Below are 16,048 nucleotides of genomic sequence, written 5' to 3'. Positions count from 1 at the left end.
TTTACTGAAGGAGAAAACAGGGTACAGTCTCTCTCTTAAAGGTAAAGTGGTGGTAGTTCACAGTATAGGTTACACTGCTTATTGTGCGTATGAAAGAAGGTGTTGTCTCCTTATGAAACAAGCAAGTTTAGGGCCTCTCAAGGCGGCTGGAGCACAATTCTTTTTACTTGATATTGGAGGAAATATTATGCACAGTCCAGATGCACTGATGGAGGGACCTTCACGGGTTGGCTCTTCTTGGAGACACACTAGTAGTGTGGAAGAACTCACGGTTTTGGCCATACCGTTTCCTATTGCAGGGGGTAAGTCGGACAAAGTTCGTGACATGGAAGACACGTGGAACTGGTTCCAGCTGGAAGAGCATAGGTAAACCAGTATGCAGGAGAGCACTTGTCCAGCCTTACCTCTCCTGACTGTTTGAGGCTTCACTTCTTTGTGGAGGTGACTATGTGGAGAATGATGCTCCCTCAGCGTGGACTGGGATGGATTCAGGGAGCAGTGGAGCTTCATTGCTATTCCTTGACTGGATTGAACTGATTTGTACCAGCTGAGACATAGTCACTGGTGAAGTATGTGAGGGGAGATATGTTTCACAGGTTGTGAATGGGAGAAGTTAAATACTCAGTCACTGTTTTTTTTCTCGGGTCTGCTCTGGAGAAGGAAGTCTCTAGAGTGTGATTGGAAGCCAGAGAGCTCCACAGAAGGACTTTGCTGAACAGTTTGTGTTGCCGAGAGCGAGTGAAACCCGCTCACCTATGAACTGTGCTATACTTTATCTTTTTGTTTCTAGTTATTCCGGAGGGGACTTGTTTATTTTTGTGGAACCCTGCTGGAGTTCATGCCGTATAATAAATCAGCAGGAAGTTAACCCAAGATGTGTTTCCTGTGTCTGCCTCTGAGAGCCAAACAAGTCGCTTTACCACACAGCTCACAGGAAGTGTGTTAGAACTGAACTGGGAGGCTCCTTCCAGCCATTCCTATGGTAGCTTGTTGTGAGGAAATTAATCACCTAATTTTCGTAGGCGTATATTGACCAGTGGATGGAAGCAAAGTACAATGCACATTTATGAATTCTCAGTGTATGCACATGGAGTATTTTATATCTCCTAACTCACAGTGCCCAAAATAGTTCTGGCACACTGGTACAATTCTACTGCCCCACGACAACTGTTTCACTCAGCAGCAGTAGACCGGCTACTGGAATATCACAGTAGTGCTCACCTTTTCTTCTGCGAACAATCATTCTTCCAGATGCCCTAACAGTCTGGAGGGGGCTCTATTAGAGAAAATAACTTATCCTCAGTCCTCTGCAGTCCAATTCCTGAACTTCTTGCAAAGTTATTTTCTATGATGATGTTCCCTTAAGACTGTTTGTGATATGTGGCAGAATGATTGTCCAGAGCAGAAAAGGTGAACGCTACTATGAGTCATGTGTCATGCCAACAGTAAAACTTCCTGAGATCATTCATGTGTGGGGTCGCTTTTCATCCAAGAAACTGGTCTCAATCACAATTTTTCCTAAGATCACTGGCATGATTATAGAACGGTATCTTAACGGCTTCAAAGATCAACTTCTCCCAATGATATAGGAGCAATTCTATAATGAACAGTACTTTTTGCAGCATGATTGAGCTCTGTGTCACAAGGAAAAAGTGATAACTAAATGGCTCAGTAAACAAAATATTGAAATTTTGGGTCTATGGTTAGGAAACTCCAGAGATTTCATTCCTATTTAGAACCTGTGGTCAATCCTCAAAAAGTGGGGGGACAAACAAAAACACAGAAATTGTTAGAAACTCCGAGCACTGATTAGACAAGAATCAGCTGTCATCAGTCAAGATTTGGCCCAGAAGCTGATATCCATCTGCCAGGGAGAATTGCAAAGTCTTTTAAAATAAGGTTCAACATTGTAAATATTGTTTTTACATGAACTTCATGTCTTTATAATAAAAGTTTAAAAACTTATGAAATGCATCAAACTTTGTGAAAACCCAAATCAGTCTCAAAACTTTTGGCCACAACTGTAGGGCATAAGTGGAGTACTTTATGGATTTCAGGGTGAGCTCAAACACAAGTGGCCATATTGCTAAATGCCAGTAGCTCAGTATGTTCAGTCAGGGAAATTAATCATCACTGCTGGAATACATAAGTTTGTGACCATAGAGGATGGTATTTTATGAGTACTGTCTGGTGATTAATCTGAATGTTCTTTGCCCATATTCCTTGGCCCTTTATGCCTATTTTCTTCTAGAGAATGGATGTTGAGGAAGAAAATGGTTTCTGTGAGATTATTAATATACTTTCTTGCTCAGTTGGTTAATTAATATTCTCTCATTTGCATATCTCTCTTTTTCTCTGTCTTGCCTGGAGTTGTCATTTCTAAACATATGATCGTAATAAACGATCCCGCTCTGTTTTTCCACCAGTAGCTGTCAGCAAAATTAATCTCCTGCTCCACACTCAGAAACCAATGTACCCTCTACCATATCGCAGCTTTTACAGAAAGCTCAGATCCCAGCTTGTGACGTGCTTGATGTGGCGTGCCAATTCTCACTCACTAGATAGCGGCTTTTACATCATACAAGAATGTAAGAACTAGGAAGGTTACGGCAAAATAGGTTTAATTACATTTCATCCTATTTTCTATATAGTAATTCTGGTGTAATGTAGCTTTTTTTTCTACGCTTCCCTTGACTTGTAAAAATCATAAAGCAAAGAGAATGAAATAATTGTGTTATTGTTAAATTATTATAATATTTTTGCTGTGTAGAAGTCTGGTAAATGCAGTTTTCTGCATTTAGCACTGCATTCAATTTTAAAGGCACGTCGACATTTGGACAGCACACCTAAAGTACAGTACCTGGGGAAACAGTATGAGAGGGACACAGTATGGAGAGGAACAGCATGGAGGGATAGTGTTGCGATAGCGACAGCATGAGGGGGAACAGCGTAAGGGACAGTGTGAAAAGGGGCACAGTATGGAGAGAGGGCAACATGGGGGGTGTACAGTGTAAGGAGATAGTCTAGAGAGGGGCAGTGCTAGGAATAAAATGTGAGGGCACAGTGAGAAGAAGAGGCAGCATTTTAGAGATGAGAACAGCATGGGAGAAAACTGTGGAGAGGAGACAGCATGAAGTGGAGACAGTGGTGTCCATGGTTTATAAAGGCGAATTGTATGGCGGTTATAGTTCATAAGGGAGGACGGCGTGGCAGTTGTATTCATAAGGCATGACGGCATGTTTTTAGTTCATAAAGGTGGAAATTGTTGAAGGAATATGGGAGAGGACAGTGCGTAAGCAGTACTACATTACATAGCGGAGGGAAATGTACGATAAGTGTGAGAGACATATTTTATGCAGTGAGCACAGCGAATGGAAACTATTTATTCAGGGGCACAGTATGGGCATATATTTTTGTACAGGGGGCATGATAATGCTACTGATATGTTTAAGGGCAGCATGTTGAGATGTGCTGAAGAAGACCAAAGAAGAGAAAAGTTTGCACAGACAAGCTGTGGGTGTGAAAAGTCATCTTGGCTTCTGGACGAGATGAAATGAGATGAAAGTGCTAAAAATGACTCCAGTCAGAGTAGACGTCCCCTGCGGGGTACCTGGGTGTAAATGTTTATTTGTGATACCTACTGTGTCTAATCAGTACTGTGTTTCCTGTATAGTCCACTGTCTGAGGATTGTTGGTAATAACCACTCCCAGCATCTCCTTACCATTGTTAAGGACATACTGGGAGTTATAGGTTCAAATTTATATGGCTTGGTGCTGTATTCCCATACTAATGATGGTTCTGTTGCTGTACTCATGTTCTGATTATGGTTTTGTTGCTGTAATCATTTACTGATGGAGGTACTGGTGATTCATTCACTGATGGTGGTTCAGTGGCTGTATTCATGTACTGATGGTGGTTCTACTGCTGTTTTCATACACAAATGGTGGCTCTGGTGTTCTATTATTGTATTGACAGTGGTTCTGGTGCTGCATTCATGTACTAATAATAGTTTTGGTGCTGTTTTCATTAACTGATGGTGGTTCTGATTATGTATTCATGTACTAATTGTACTTTTCTGCTTCATATATTGATAGTGGTGAGGCTGTATTTGTACCGATGGTGGTTCTAGTGCTGTTTTCATGTACTGATAGTGGTTCTGATGATGCATTTATGTACTGATAATGGGTATGGTGATGTATTCAAGTACTGATAATGGTTTAGATGTTATATTTATTTACTGATGGTGCTTCTAGTGCTGTATTCATGGAATTATGGTGGTTCTGATGATGTATTTATGTACTGATAGCCACAGGCGGATTATAATGAGGGCAATCTGGGCTACCGCCCGGGGCTCCAGGGGGCCCATGGCCAGATTGCCCTCATTATAATATGTGTGGCGCCGGCGCCAATTCGGCACATACCGGCAGGCAGAGGCGGGGGGCCCCCCGGACTGCTCCCCCAGTAGCTGCGCGGGGCCGCTGCTTCTTCTTCGGCCGAGCCAGCACTGCACCTGTTAAATTCCCTGTGTGCTGGCCCGGCCACATCACAGCTAGGAGACACGGCCCTGTGCGCGGCCGTGTCTGCTAGCATGACGTCACCCAGTGTGCGCCCTGCACTGCTGCTTACCACCGGAGAGGAGCTGGACGACTGGAGCCAAGCTGGGGGATGGTGAGTGTGTGTGTGTGTGAGTGTGTGTGTGAGTGTGTGTGTGTGTGTGCAGGCAGATATTATTGTGTGATGTCTGTTTATATGTACTTTTGTGTTTCAAATGTGTTTATGCGCGTATGCATATGTCTGTATATGTTTGTGTGTGAGCGTGACTGCGTGCGGCTTCCCGCTGTCTCTGGGGGGGTGCCATGCGGCCTCCCGCTGTGTATAGATGGCACCGTACAGCCTCCAGCTGTGTATAGAGGGCTACGTGCGGCCTCCTGCTGTGTATAGATGGCGCCGTGCGGCCTCCCGCTGTGCAACATGGCTACGGCGGCCTCCTGCTGTGTATAGATGGCTATGTGCGGCCTCCCGCTGTGTATAGATGGCTACATGCGGCCTGCTGTGTATAGATGGGTACGTGCAGCCTCCCGCTGTATATAGATGGCGCTGTGCGGCCTCCCGCTGTGTATAGATGGCGCTGTGCGGCCTCCCGCTATGTATAGATTGCGCCATGCGGCCTACCGCTGTGTATAGATGGCGCCGTGCGGCCTCCCGCTGTGTATAGATGGCGCTGTGCGGCCTCCCGCTGTGTATAGATGGCTACGTGCAGCCTCCCACTGTGTATAGATGGCTACGTGTGGCTTCCCGCTGTGTATAGATGGCTACGTGCGGCCTCCCTCTGTGTATAGATGGCTACGTGCGGCATCCCGCTGTGTATTGATGGCTACGTGCGGCCTCCCGCTGTGTATAGATGGCGCCGTGCGGCCTCCCGCTGTGTATAGATGGCTACGTGCGGCCTCCTGCTATGTATAGATGGCTACGTGCGGCCTCCCGCTGTGTATAGATGCCTACGTACGCCCCCCCGCTGTGTATAGATGCCTACCTGCAGCCTCCCGCTGTGTATAGATAGCTATGTGCGGCCTCCTGCTGTGTATAGATGACACTGAGCAGCCTCCCGCTGTGTATAGATGGCTATGTGCGGCCTCCCGCTGTGTATAGATGGCTATGTGCGGCCTCCCACTGTGTATAGATTGCTATGTGCGGCCTACTCCTGCTGTGTATAGATGGCTACGTGTGGCCCCTTGCTGTGTATAGATGCCTACGTGCTGCCTCCCGCTGTGTATAGATGGCTACGTGCGGCCTCCCGCTGTGTATAGATGGCTACGTGCGGCCTCCCGCTGTGTATAGATGGCTACATGCGGCCCTCTGCTGTGTATAGATGGCTACGTGTGGCCTCCTGCTGTGTATAGATGGCAACGTGCGGCCTCCCGCTGTGTATAGATGGCACCGTGCGGCCTCCCGCTGTGTATAGATGGGTGCATGCGGCCCCCTGCTGTTTATAGATGGCTGCGTGCCGCCTCCTGCTGTGTATAGATGCAACGTGCTGTCTCCCGCTGTGTATAGACGGTGCCGTGCGGCCTCCTGCTGTGTATAGATGGCTACGTGCGGCCTCCTGCTGTGTATAGATGGCTACGTGCGGCCTCCTGCTGTGTATAGTTGGCTATGTGCGGCCCCCTGCTGTGTATAGATGGCTACATGCGGCCTCCTGCTGTGTATAGATGGCTACGTGCGGCCTCCAGCTGTGTATAGATGGTGCCGTGCGGCCTCCAGCTGTATATAGATGGCTATGTGCGGCCTCCTGCTGTGTATAGATGGCTACGTGCGGCCTCCTGCTGTGTATAGATGCCACTATGCGGCCTCCCGCTGTGTATAGATGGCTAAATGCGGCATCCCGCTGTGCATAGATCGCTACATGCAGCCTCCTTCTGTGTATAGATGGTGCCGTGCGGCCTCCCGCTGTATATAGATGGCACCGTGCGGCCTCCCGCTGTGTATAGATGGCACCATGCGGCCTCCCGCTGTGTATAGATGGCTACGTGCAGCCTCATGCTGTGTATAGATGGCTACGTGTGGCCTTCCGCTGTGTATAGATGGCTACGTGCAGCCTCCCGCTGTATATAGATGGCTAAATGCGGCCTTCCGCTGTGTATAGATGTGGCTACATGCGGCCTCCTTCTGTATGATGTATGATTGTTCAGAGCAAATTCAGCAAGTGGCAGAAACTCAGACCACCCCTCTTGATTGTCCGCCACAAAACAACGCAAGAACTGCTCAACATCCTGGTTTTTCCTTTCTGTCTGGCCATTAGATTCAGGATGATATCCGGACGAGAACGATAAATGAACTCCCAACCTGTCACAAAAGGCACGCCAAAAACGAGCCACGAACTGAGGACCCCTATCAGAAACAATGTCAGTAGGAACGCCATGAAGTCTGACAATTTCCTTGACAAAGGCCTTAGCGAGAGTTTTAGCGCAGGGCAGTTTGACAAAGGGAACCAAGTGACACATCTTGCTAAAACGGTCCACGACCACCCAGATGACAGTAAAACCCTCAGAGGGGGGAAGGTCAGTTATAAAGTCCACAGCCAAATGTGTCCAAGGAGCACTGGGAACCTCCAAAGGACAAAGCAACCCCGCAGCAGGAGTATGAGAGGACTTCGATCTAGCACATATAGTACATTGACGCACCCACTTAATGACTTCCTTCTGCCATCCAGGCCACCAAAAACTGCGACCCACCAGTCTCTTGGTCTCAGAGATTCCGGGATGACCTGCCAACCGAGATTCATGACACTCAACAAATAAATCTCTCCTAAAGGTCCCAGGCACAAACAACCTCCCATGGGGAGTGTTAGATGGGGCATTCTCCTGTGCTTTAAGAATCTCATCTTCCAAAACGGAGTCCAAAGCAGCTATCACAACACCTTCTTGTAAAATGTTCTCCTCTTTCTCAGCACCGACTATGGGAGAAAAACTGCGAGACAAGGCATCCGCCTTAACATTCTTAGTACCAGGGATGTAAGTAACGGAGAAATTAAACCGCGAGAAAAACAGTGCCCACCTAGCCTGACGGGCATTCAGGCGCTTGGCAGCATCAAGATATATCAGATTTTTATGATCCGTAAGAACCTGAACGGGAAATTCTGCACCTTCCAAGAAGTGACGCCAGTGTTCAAATGCGAGTTTAATAGCCAATAATTCCCGATTACCAATATCGTAATTCAGTTCAGTCTCCGAAAATTTTTTGGAAAAAAAGGCACAGGGATGTAATCCATCCCCGTTATCCTGAGACAATACTGCGCCAACCCCCACAGAGGAAGCATCAACCTCAACCAAAAACGGCTTAGTCACATCAGGCTGCATAAGGATGGGAGCAGAGGTGAACCTCTCCTTGAGATACACAAAAGCTTCAATGGCCTCAGAAGACCACTGAACCGCATCAGCACCTTTCCTGGTGAGATCGGTCAGAGGTTTGACAATACTAGAAAAAAATTTTATGAATTTTCTGTAATAATTGGCGAAACCTAAAAACCTCTGTATCGATTTCAAACCAATAGGCCTAGGCCATTCCTGTACAGCTTGAACTTTAACCGGGTCCATCTCAAAACCTTCGCTGGAGATAATGTAACCCAAAAAACTAATTCTCTGTACAGCGAACTCACATTTCTCCAGCTTAGCAAAAATAGAATTGTCCATTAACAACTGTAATACCTCACGTATGCTCCGCCAATGAGACTCCAGATCCGGCGAATAAATCAAAATGTCATCCAAATACACAACCACATTTTTGCCGATCAAAGGTCTCAGGATGTCATTAATAAGATTCTGAAAAAATGCAGGAGCATTAGTAAGACCAAAAGGCATAACCAGATTCTCAAAATGACCCACAGGAGTGTTAAAAGCAGTCTTCCATTCATCACCCTCCTTCATGCGCAACAGATTGTATGCCCCCTTAAGGTCAATTTTAGAGAACCACTTGGCCCCCATTAACTGGTTAAACAGATCAGGAATCAATGGCAGTGGGTAAGGATTGCGTACAGTAATTTTGTTAATCTCACGAAAATCCAGACAAGGACGTAAACCGCCGTCCTTTTTTTTTACAAAAAAAAATCCAACCGCCACAGGAGACTTAGAGGGCCTAATGTGACCGGCGGCCAAACTTGTCTGTATGTATTCCTCCAAAGCCTTTCTCTCAGGAATAGTAAGGTTAAATAAACTTTTAGGAAGAGTCGCTCCAGGGACAAATTCAATAGAACAATCATAGTCTCTATGGGGAGGCAAAACCTGCGATTCCTTCTCAGAAAAAACTCTCCAAAAATCCTGAATAGGAACAGGCAATTCTCCCCTATCCAAAGCTGCAATACGCCCGTTACAACACTTGTCATAACATTTATGGCTCCAGGATTTAATTTCATTGGTAGACCAATCCAGTACAGGATTGTGAAATTTTAACCAGGGCAATCCCAATATTACTGGAGAAGGCAAGTTATTCAAAACTACCAAATCCAATTTCTCATGGTGAACACCATTAATAGTGAGAGGAAATTCACAGACCTTGAGAGTAATATTCTTCAAAGGGGAACCATCCACAGAAACCACAGCAATGGGGGATGATAAAGGTTCGGGTTTTAAATTGAGTCTTTCCAAGAATCCCCCATCAATTACATTCAGAGTAGACCCACAATCGACAAACACCCGAAATTCCATTAATTTTTCCTGAGCAATCGTGGAAGCAGCTAAAAATACACCCTTGGAATTTAAACAGGCAATACGGGCATGACTGACCTTTTTTTTTTCTTTCTTCATACGAAGCTCACAGCCTTTAATCAAATGACCAGATTTTCCGCAATAGAAACACAAGCCTTCAGAAAATCGACGGTCTTTTTCTTGAGAGCGAGGTGCCACCGATCCAATCTCCATCGGTTCACCACTGTTAGTACACACATTCTCATAACCAGAAACTGACATAGCAGAGGATTTGCTCTCATTAACCCTAGCACGCAGTCTCCTATCCACCCGTATAGCTAATTGCATAGCCTGTTGCAAATCTTCAGGTGTAGGATAAGCAATTAGCAGGTCTTTAACCCTTTCACTGAGCCCAGCAAGAAATAGACTTTTCAGAGCAGAATCGTTCCACCCTATTTGAGTAGACCAACGACGGAAATGAGTACAATATTTTTCCACATTACCTGATCCCTGTTTCAAACGTCTCAACTCAGTCTCAGCTGATGCAACACGGTCAGGATCATCATATAATAGTCCCAAAGCAGAAAAAAAACTATCCACTGATCTGAAGCATGTATCACTAGGTTGCAAAGAAAAGGCCCACTCCTGAGGCTCTTTGCGCAAAAGTGACATTATGAACCCTATGCGCTGGGATTCATCCCCAGAGGACTTGGGTCTCAAACGAAAATACAATAAGCAAGCATTTTTAAATGAAAAAATTCTCGATGTTCACCAAAAAATAAATCCGGCAAACATACCTTAAGCTCCAAGAAATGTGCTCCAGGACAGTTACTCACGTGCTGACGGAGCTCGGCCACCTCCAGAGAGAGTCCCTGCAGGCGATGAGCCAAATCCTGAACCGACACCATGATGGAACAGAAAAATCTTTCCATAGAGAATTTGCAGGCTGGACTTACTGTTATGTTCTGCTACCAGAGCTAAGGAAAGAGAGGAGATCTGTCCCTACGATAGAACTCAGCTGAATCCCTACGATGTAACAGGGAACCTGATCCTGCGATCAGACCTGCTAAAGTCCTAAGCTAGTCTGTACGGAGACCTATAGATGTGGGGAAGGAATCCCTACAAGTACTAAGGACTGGGAGGAATATGGGACACCTCCTAACAGAAATAGTAGCAGACAGACGAACAAACAAAATATATAGAACATAGAGGTCCGTAGACCAAGCAAACTAACAGAGTAAGATACAGAGCAAAGGCTAGCTAGAAAGTAGTAATACAATGAAGTCCAGCAAAGCCAGAAGGGCGGAGCAGGCTTAAATAGGCCAACAAGGTCATGTGACCAGCAAAGGAAAAAAAAACCTAAGAGCAAGGTTCTAACAATGGCTATGTGCGGCCCCTGCTGTGTATAGATGGCTACATGCAGCCTCCTTCTGTGTATAGATGGTGCCGTGCGGCCTCCCGCTGTATATAGATGGCACCGTGCGGCCTCCCGCTGTGTATAGATGGCACCATGCGGCCTCCCGCTGTGTATAGATGGCTACGTGCGGCCTCATGCTGTGTATAGATGGCTACGTGTGGCCTTCCGCTGTGTATAGATGGCTACGTGCAGCCTCCCGCTGTATATAGATGGCTAAATGCGGCCTCCCGCTGTGTATAGATGTGGCTACATGCGGCCTCCTTCTGTGTATAGATGCAACGTGCTGTCTCCCGCTGTGTATAGACGGTGCCGTGCGGCCTCCTGCTGTGTATAGATGGCTACGTGCGGCCTCCTGCTGTGTATAGATGGCTATGTGCGGCCCCTTGCTGTGTATAGATGGCTACATGCGGCCTCCTGCTGTGTATAGATGGCTACGTGCGGCCTCCAGCTGTGTATAGATGGTGCCGTGCGGCCTCCAGCTGTATATAGATGGCACCGTGCGGCCTCCCGCTGTGTATAGATGTCACCATGCGGCCTCCTGCTGTGTATAGATGGCTACGTGCGGCCTCCTGCTGTGTATAGATGCCACTGTGCGGCCTCCCGCTGTGTATAGATGGCTAAATGCGGCCTCCCGCTGTACATAGATGGCTACATGCAGCCTCCTTCTGTGTATAGATGGTGCCGTGCGGCCTCCCGCTGTACATAGATGGCACCGTGTGGCCTCCCGCTGTGTATAGATGGCACCATGCGGCCTCCCGCTGTGTATAGATGGCTACGTGTGGCCTCATGCTGTGTATAGATGGCTACGTGCGGCCTCCCGCTGTGTATAGATGGCTACGTGCAGCCTTCCACTGTATATAGATGGCAAAATGCGGCCTCCCGCTGTGTATACATGTGGCTACATGCGGCCTCCTTCTGTGTATAGATGGCACTGTGCGGCCTCCTGCTGTGTATAGATGGCTACGCGTGGCCTCCTGCTGTTTATAGATGGCACTGTGCGGCCTCCTGCTGTGTATAGATGGCTACGCGTGGCCTCCTGCTGTATATAGATGGCACTGTGCGGCCTCCTGCTGTGTATAGATGGCTACGTGCGGCCTCCCGCTGTATATAGATGGCACCGTGCGGCCTCCCCCTGTGTATAGATTGCACCATGCGGCTTCCCGCTGTGTATAGATGGCTGCGTGCGGCCTCCTGCTGTGTATAGATGCCACTGTGCGGCCTCCTGCTGTGTATAGATGGCTAAATGCGGCCTCCCGCTGTGTATAGATGGCTACATGCGGCCTCCTTCTGTGTATAGATGGTGCCGTGCGGCCTCCCGCTGTATATAGATTGCACCGTGCGGCCTCCCGCTGTGTATAGATAGCTACGTGCGGCCTCCTGCTGTGTATAGATGGCTACGAGCGCCCCCCCGCTGTGTATAGATGGCTACGTGCGGCCTCCTGCTGTGTATAGATGGCTACGAGCGCCCCCCCGCTGTGTATAGATGGTGCCGTGTGGCCTCCCGCTGTGTATAGATAGCTACGTGCGGCCTCCTGCTGTGTATAGATGGCTACGAGCGCCCCCCCGCTGTGTATAGATGGCTACGTGCGGCCTCCTGCTGTGTATAGATGACACTGAGCAGCCTCCCGCTGTGCATAGATGGGGCCGTGCGGCCTCCTGCTGTGTATAGATGGCTCCGTGCGGCCTCCTACTGTGTATAGATGGCTACGTGCGGCCTCCTGCTGTGTATAGATGGCACCGTGCGGCCTCCTCCTGCTGTGTATAGATGGGTACGTGCGGCCCCCTGCTGTGTATAGATGGCTATGTGCGACCTCCTGCTGTGTATAGATGCTACATGCAGCCTCCCGCTGTGTATAGATGGCACCGTGCGGCCTTCCGCTGTGTATAGATGGCTCTGTGCGGCCTCCTGCTGTGTATAGATGGCTACGTGCGGTCTCCTGCTGTGTATAGATGGCTACGTGCTTCCTCCGAATGTGTATAGATGGCACTGTGCGGCCTCCCGCTGTGTATAGATGGCTACATGCGGCCTCCTGCTGTGTATAGATGGCTTTGTGCAGCCTCCGGCTGTGTATAGATGGCTACGTGCGGCCTCCCACTGTGTATAGATGGCACTGTGCGGCCTCCCGCTGTGTATAGATGGCTACGTGCAGCGGCCTGCTGTGTATAGGAGGATTGTGGCAGCTCATATTTTATGGAGGGTCTCATACTGTATATAGGAGATGTCAGCATTCTTAATTGTGCTCAATATTAAGTCATGCAATTAATGTAAAAAAAATTATTATAATTAATATATTAATATTGTGCCAAATTAATTTCACGTGAACTATCACATGATCTATCACAGGGGATCATGTGACATGTCACGTAGTACATCAGGTGTGGAAGGGGGGGGGCAACGCTTTTTAAACTGCCCATGGCCCTTGCTACTCTTAATCCACCCCTGCTGTTCTGATGCTTTATTCATATACTGCTGATATTTCTAGTGCTGTATTCACTGTATTCATGTACTGATGATGATTCTGGTGCTGTCTCTCTTCCCTAAAAAAGTGCGATGGAAAAAAGTGATCAAAACATTTTATGCATCCCAATTTGGTATCAATAAAAAACGTCAGCTCAACATGCAAAATGCAAGCTCTTACGCACCTCTATGGACTAAAAAATAAAAGTGTTATGGCTCTCAAAAAATAACAACTAAAGCCCCAATATTTTTTTTCTACAAAAACAAATCTATGAAAGTTTTATATTACTCTAATCACACTGACCTGAAGAATTATGTTTACATTTTATCTTTACCAGACAATGAATACAGTAGCAGAAAACCTCAAAAAAACAATGCCGGAATTGCGTTTTTTCACTCACTTTTTCACTCATTGCGCTGCTGAAAGCGGCACGATTTATATTTTTCCCTCACGCAGCAGGAAAGTTAGAATTGGCCCTAGTATTATGGATACTTAAAACAGCACCCCAAACCTGTAATGGGCTCATATTGTTACTCCCCAATCTTACTCAAGGAACACAGAGATTTTTCTCACAAATTGAGAAAAAATGTGTCTTATTCTAGCGTTTGCTGTATTACGGAAATATTCTTCGCTAGAGGAGGATAAAGTACATCATGGAGACACCATATGGTGTCATTCTGAATGCTAATGACTCTGTAATAAGAAACTATAGGGGCCTAAGCATGGAGTCTGTACAGATGACTTTGACATATTCATGAATTCCTGACTGCGTGTAGAGAACTTACAAAGTTTTCAATTTAATGATTAAATTGTTTTTTTTTCACCAACACTAAATATACCAAATTGGTATACAGTTTAGATAAGCCTAGATTGATTTCACTTACGCACCCAGTCCTTATCACTGTTAACATGCTTTTCATTTGTTTGTCCTAATGTGACCTAATCTATGAGACTGCTATGAAGGAAGCCCTGGTGAAAAAGTTTGCAGACTTTATCAATTAATTTTGACTTTTAGGAATATTTTTTAATTGCCTTTTATACAAATATACCCAGTTACCTATTCACTGTTTTTGGATTTGTTCCTTTTCTGCCCTGACGACCAGCTCTGTAGACAGCTGTTCTAGAGAACCGATAGAGATGTACCTTTATACCAAACTCTAAAACTTCTTTGAGGTGGTCATTATCAATTGTAGAAGAAACTGTCTTTTGAAAGAGTTGCCCTACAAGATGATGAGTTTGCATAGCTTAAAACAGGGTTAAAAGCATGTTGCAAAAATATCTGGTCTAGATCACTATTATTATCCAGCAGATTAAAATCTACTGGATAAGTAGTAGTAATAGCTCTGCTTTACGTCACCTGTCTCATCTATTGTATTATTTCTGTGTCCTGTTGTGTATAATATGTGACTCTTCAGATTTTGTGTTATACCATGCCTGATGAAGAGACCTGAGTAGTCTCGAAAGCTTGCAACTTGTTACAATCTTTTCAGTTAGCCATTAAACGGGATCAAACACTGAGGACTCTCAAATCTAAATATTTTTCTATCTACTGGCTAACACAGTACAAAAATATATATTTTCCCTGTACTGGATAAGTGATAGCTTGTTTAGGTTTGAACACTTGTTTAACTCGGCTAATCAGACTGTATAACTTCAGAGGGTTTCCGGTGTAGTTTGTTTAAAAAAATATATATATGTTGCTTTACTCACCCTCACCAGGTCCCGCACTGAGTCTCCACCATTGCTCCTGGTGTCTGTTATTGTGTGCAATGCTGATGTCACATCCACAGCACTTCAGCCAGTAACTGAGCTCAGCAGTCAGGCCGTCAGCTCGGTTACTGCTGAACTCACTTATTGACCGCAATGTTGTCAATGTGTCGTTAGCGCCCCAGACAATAAAAGACACTGAGAATGAAGGTGGAGACTCAGCACTGGACTTGGGGAGGGTGGTTAATGGACAATTAGTTTTTTTTTTTAAAAACTGCACTTGGGGACATGGGTTTCCTGAAACAAAACAAAAACATTTATGGTATATAACAATTTATGGCTTATAACAATTATTTGGCCCTTTAAAATGCCACTAGTAGTAACTTTATGGTAGTAGAGAAAGCCTTTCAATTGGCGAATACTTACTCTACCCAGTAACGTTAATAATAAAATTCCCATTTTGCAGTGATATATTAATTAAATGTTGTTCTTGTGTATTAATTATTGATTGTCTAGACTTTCTTCCCCCCCCCCATAGGCTGAATGTTGGCCAGAGTGACATCCTCACTTTTTATGATGGTGATGACTTGACAGCTCGTGTTCTAGGTCGATACACAGGAACACACAATCGCTTCAAAATCTATACATCAATGGCAGATGTCATCATCCAGTTCCAGACAGATCCCGGCAGTAATGTGTTTGGCTATCAGCAAGGTTTCATCATTAATTTTTTTGGTAAGTTGTTGGTCAAAGACAACTTATAAGAAATCATGTGTTGTGTGCTTTGCGCTATCCAATATCACTACTGAGAACATGAAGCACTTATGTTACAAAACTAAATTTAATTGCCAACAAAGAATATATATAAAAAAAAGTTAGATCTGTTCAGTTTTATGATCTTGCTGTATTTGTAGAGGTACAAAGAAATGATACATGTCCGGAATTGCCCGAAATTCCCAATGGCTGGAAGACTACTTCTCAGTCTGAGCTTGTCCATGGCACCGTCGTAACCTACCAGTGTTATCCAGGATATGAGATTGCAGGAGCTGAGCTTCTCATGTGTCAGTGGGACCTTACATGGAGTGGAGACCTTCCATCATGTGAAAGGGGTAAGAGGTAACACTAATATATTGCACTGTGACTGACAATGTGCTTACATTGCATATTTAACTGTTCTTGAGATAACCAATCCTGTACCATGTCATTAATAATATATTGTAAGGAAGAACTGTTTGTGAAAGCCAAGCAGCTCTTAATAGGGCTTCCACTGATTTTCCTTAAGCCA

At 45.7% G+C, this 16,048-nt stretch overlaps 1 protein-coding gene across 4 annotated transcripts in view; it reads left to right on the top strand.

The window, feature by feature from the left end:
* Positions 1-16,048, top strand: part of SEZ6 (seizure related 6 homolog) — a 951,365-nt gene that overhangs the window by 853,268 nt on the left and 82,049 nt on the right. For all 4 annotated transcript variants that reach the window (XM_073667912.1, XM_073667911.1, XM_073667915.1 and 1 more), the window contains exons 10-11: positions 15,302-15,498; positions 15,678-15,872. In XM_073667912.1, the coding sequence (XP_073524013.1) occupies positions 15,302-15,498; positions 15,678-15,872 (392 nt within the window). The remainder of the gene's footprint in view (positions 1-15,301; positions 15,499-15,677; positions 15,873-16,048) is intronic.

Source organism: Phyllobates terribilis, unplaced genomic scaffold (genome assembly GCF_046119375.1).
Source record: "Phyllobates terribilis strain yellow unplaced genomic scaffold, ASM4611937v1 Scaffold_2__4_contigs__length_985480577, whole genome shotgun sequence".
Lineage (NCBI taxonomy): Eukaryota > Metazoa > Chordata > Amphibia > Anura > Dendrobatidae > Phyllobates > Phyllobates terribilis.
This window is presented reverse-complemented; position numbering and strand designations above follow the sequence as displayed.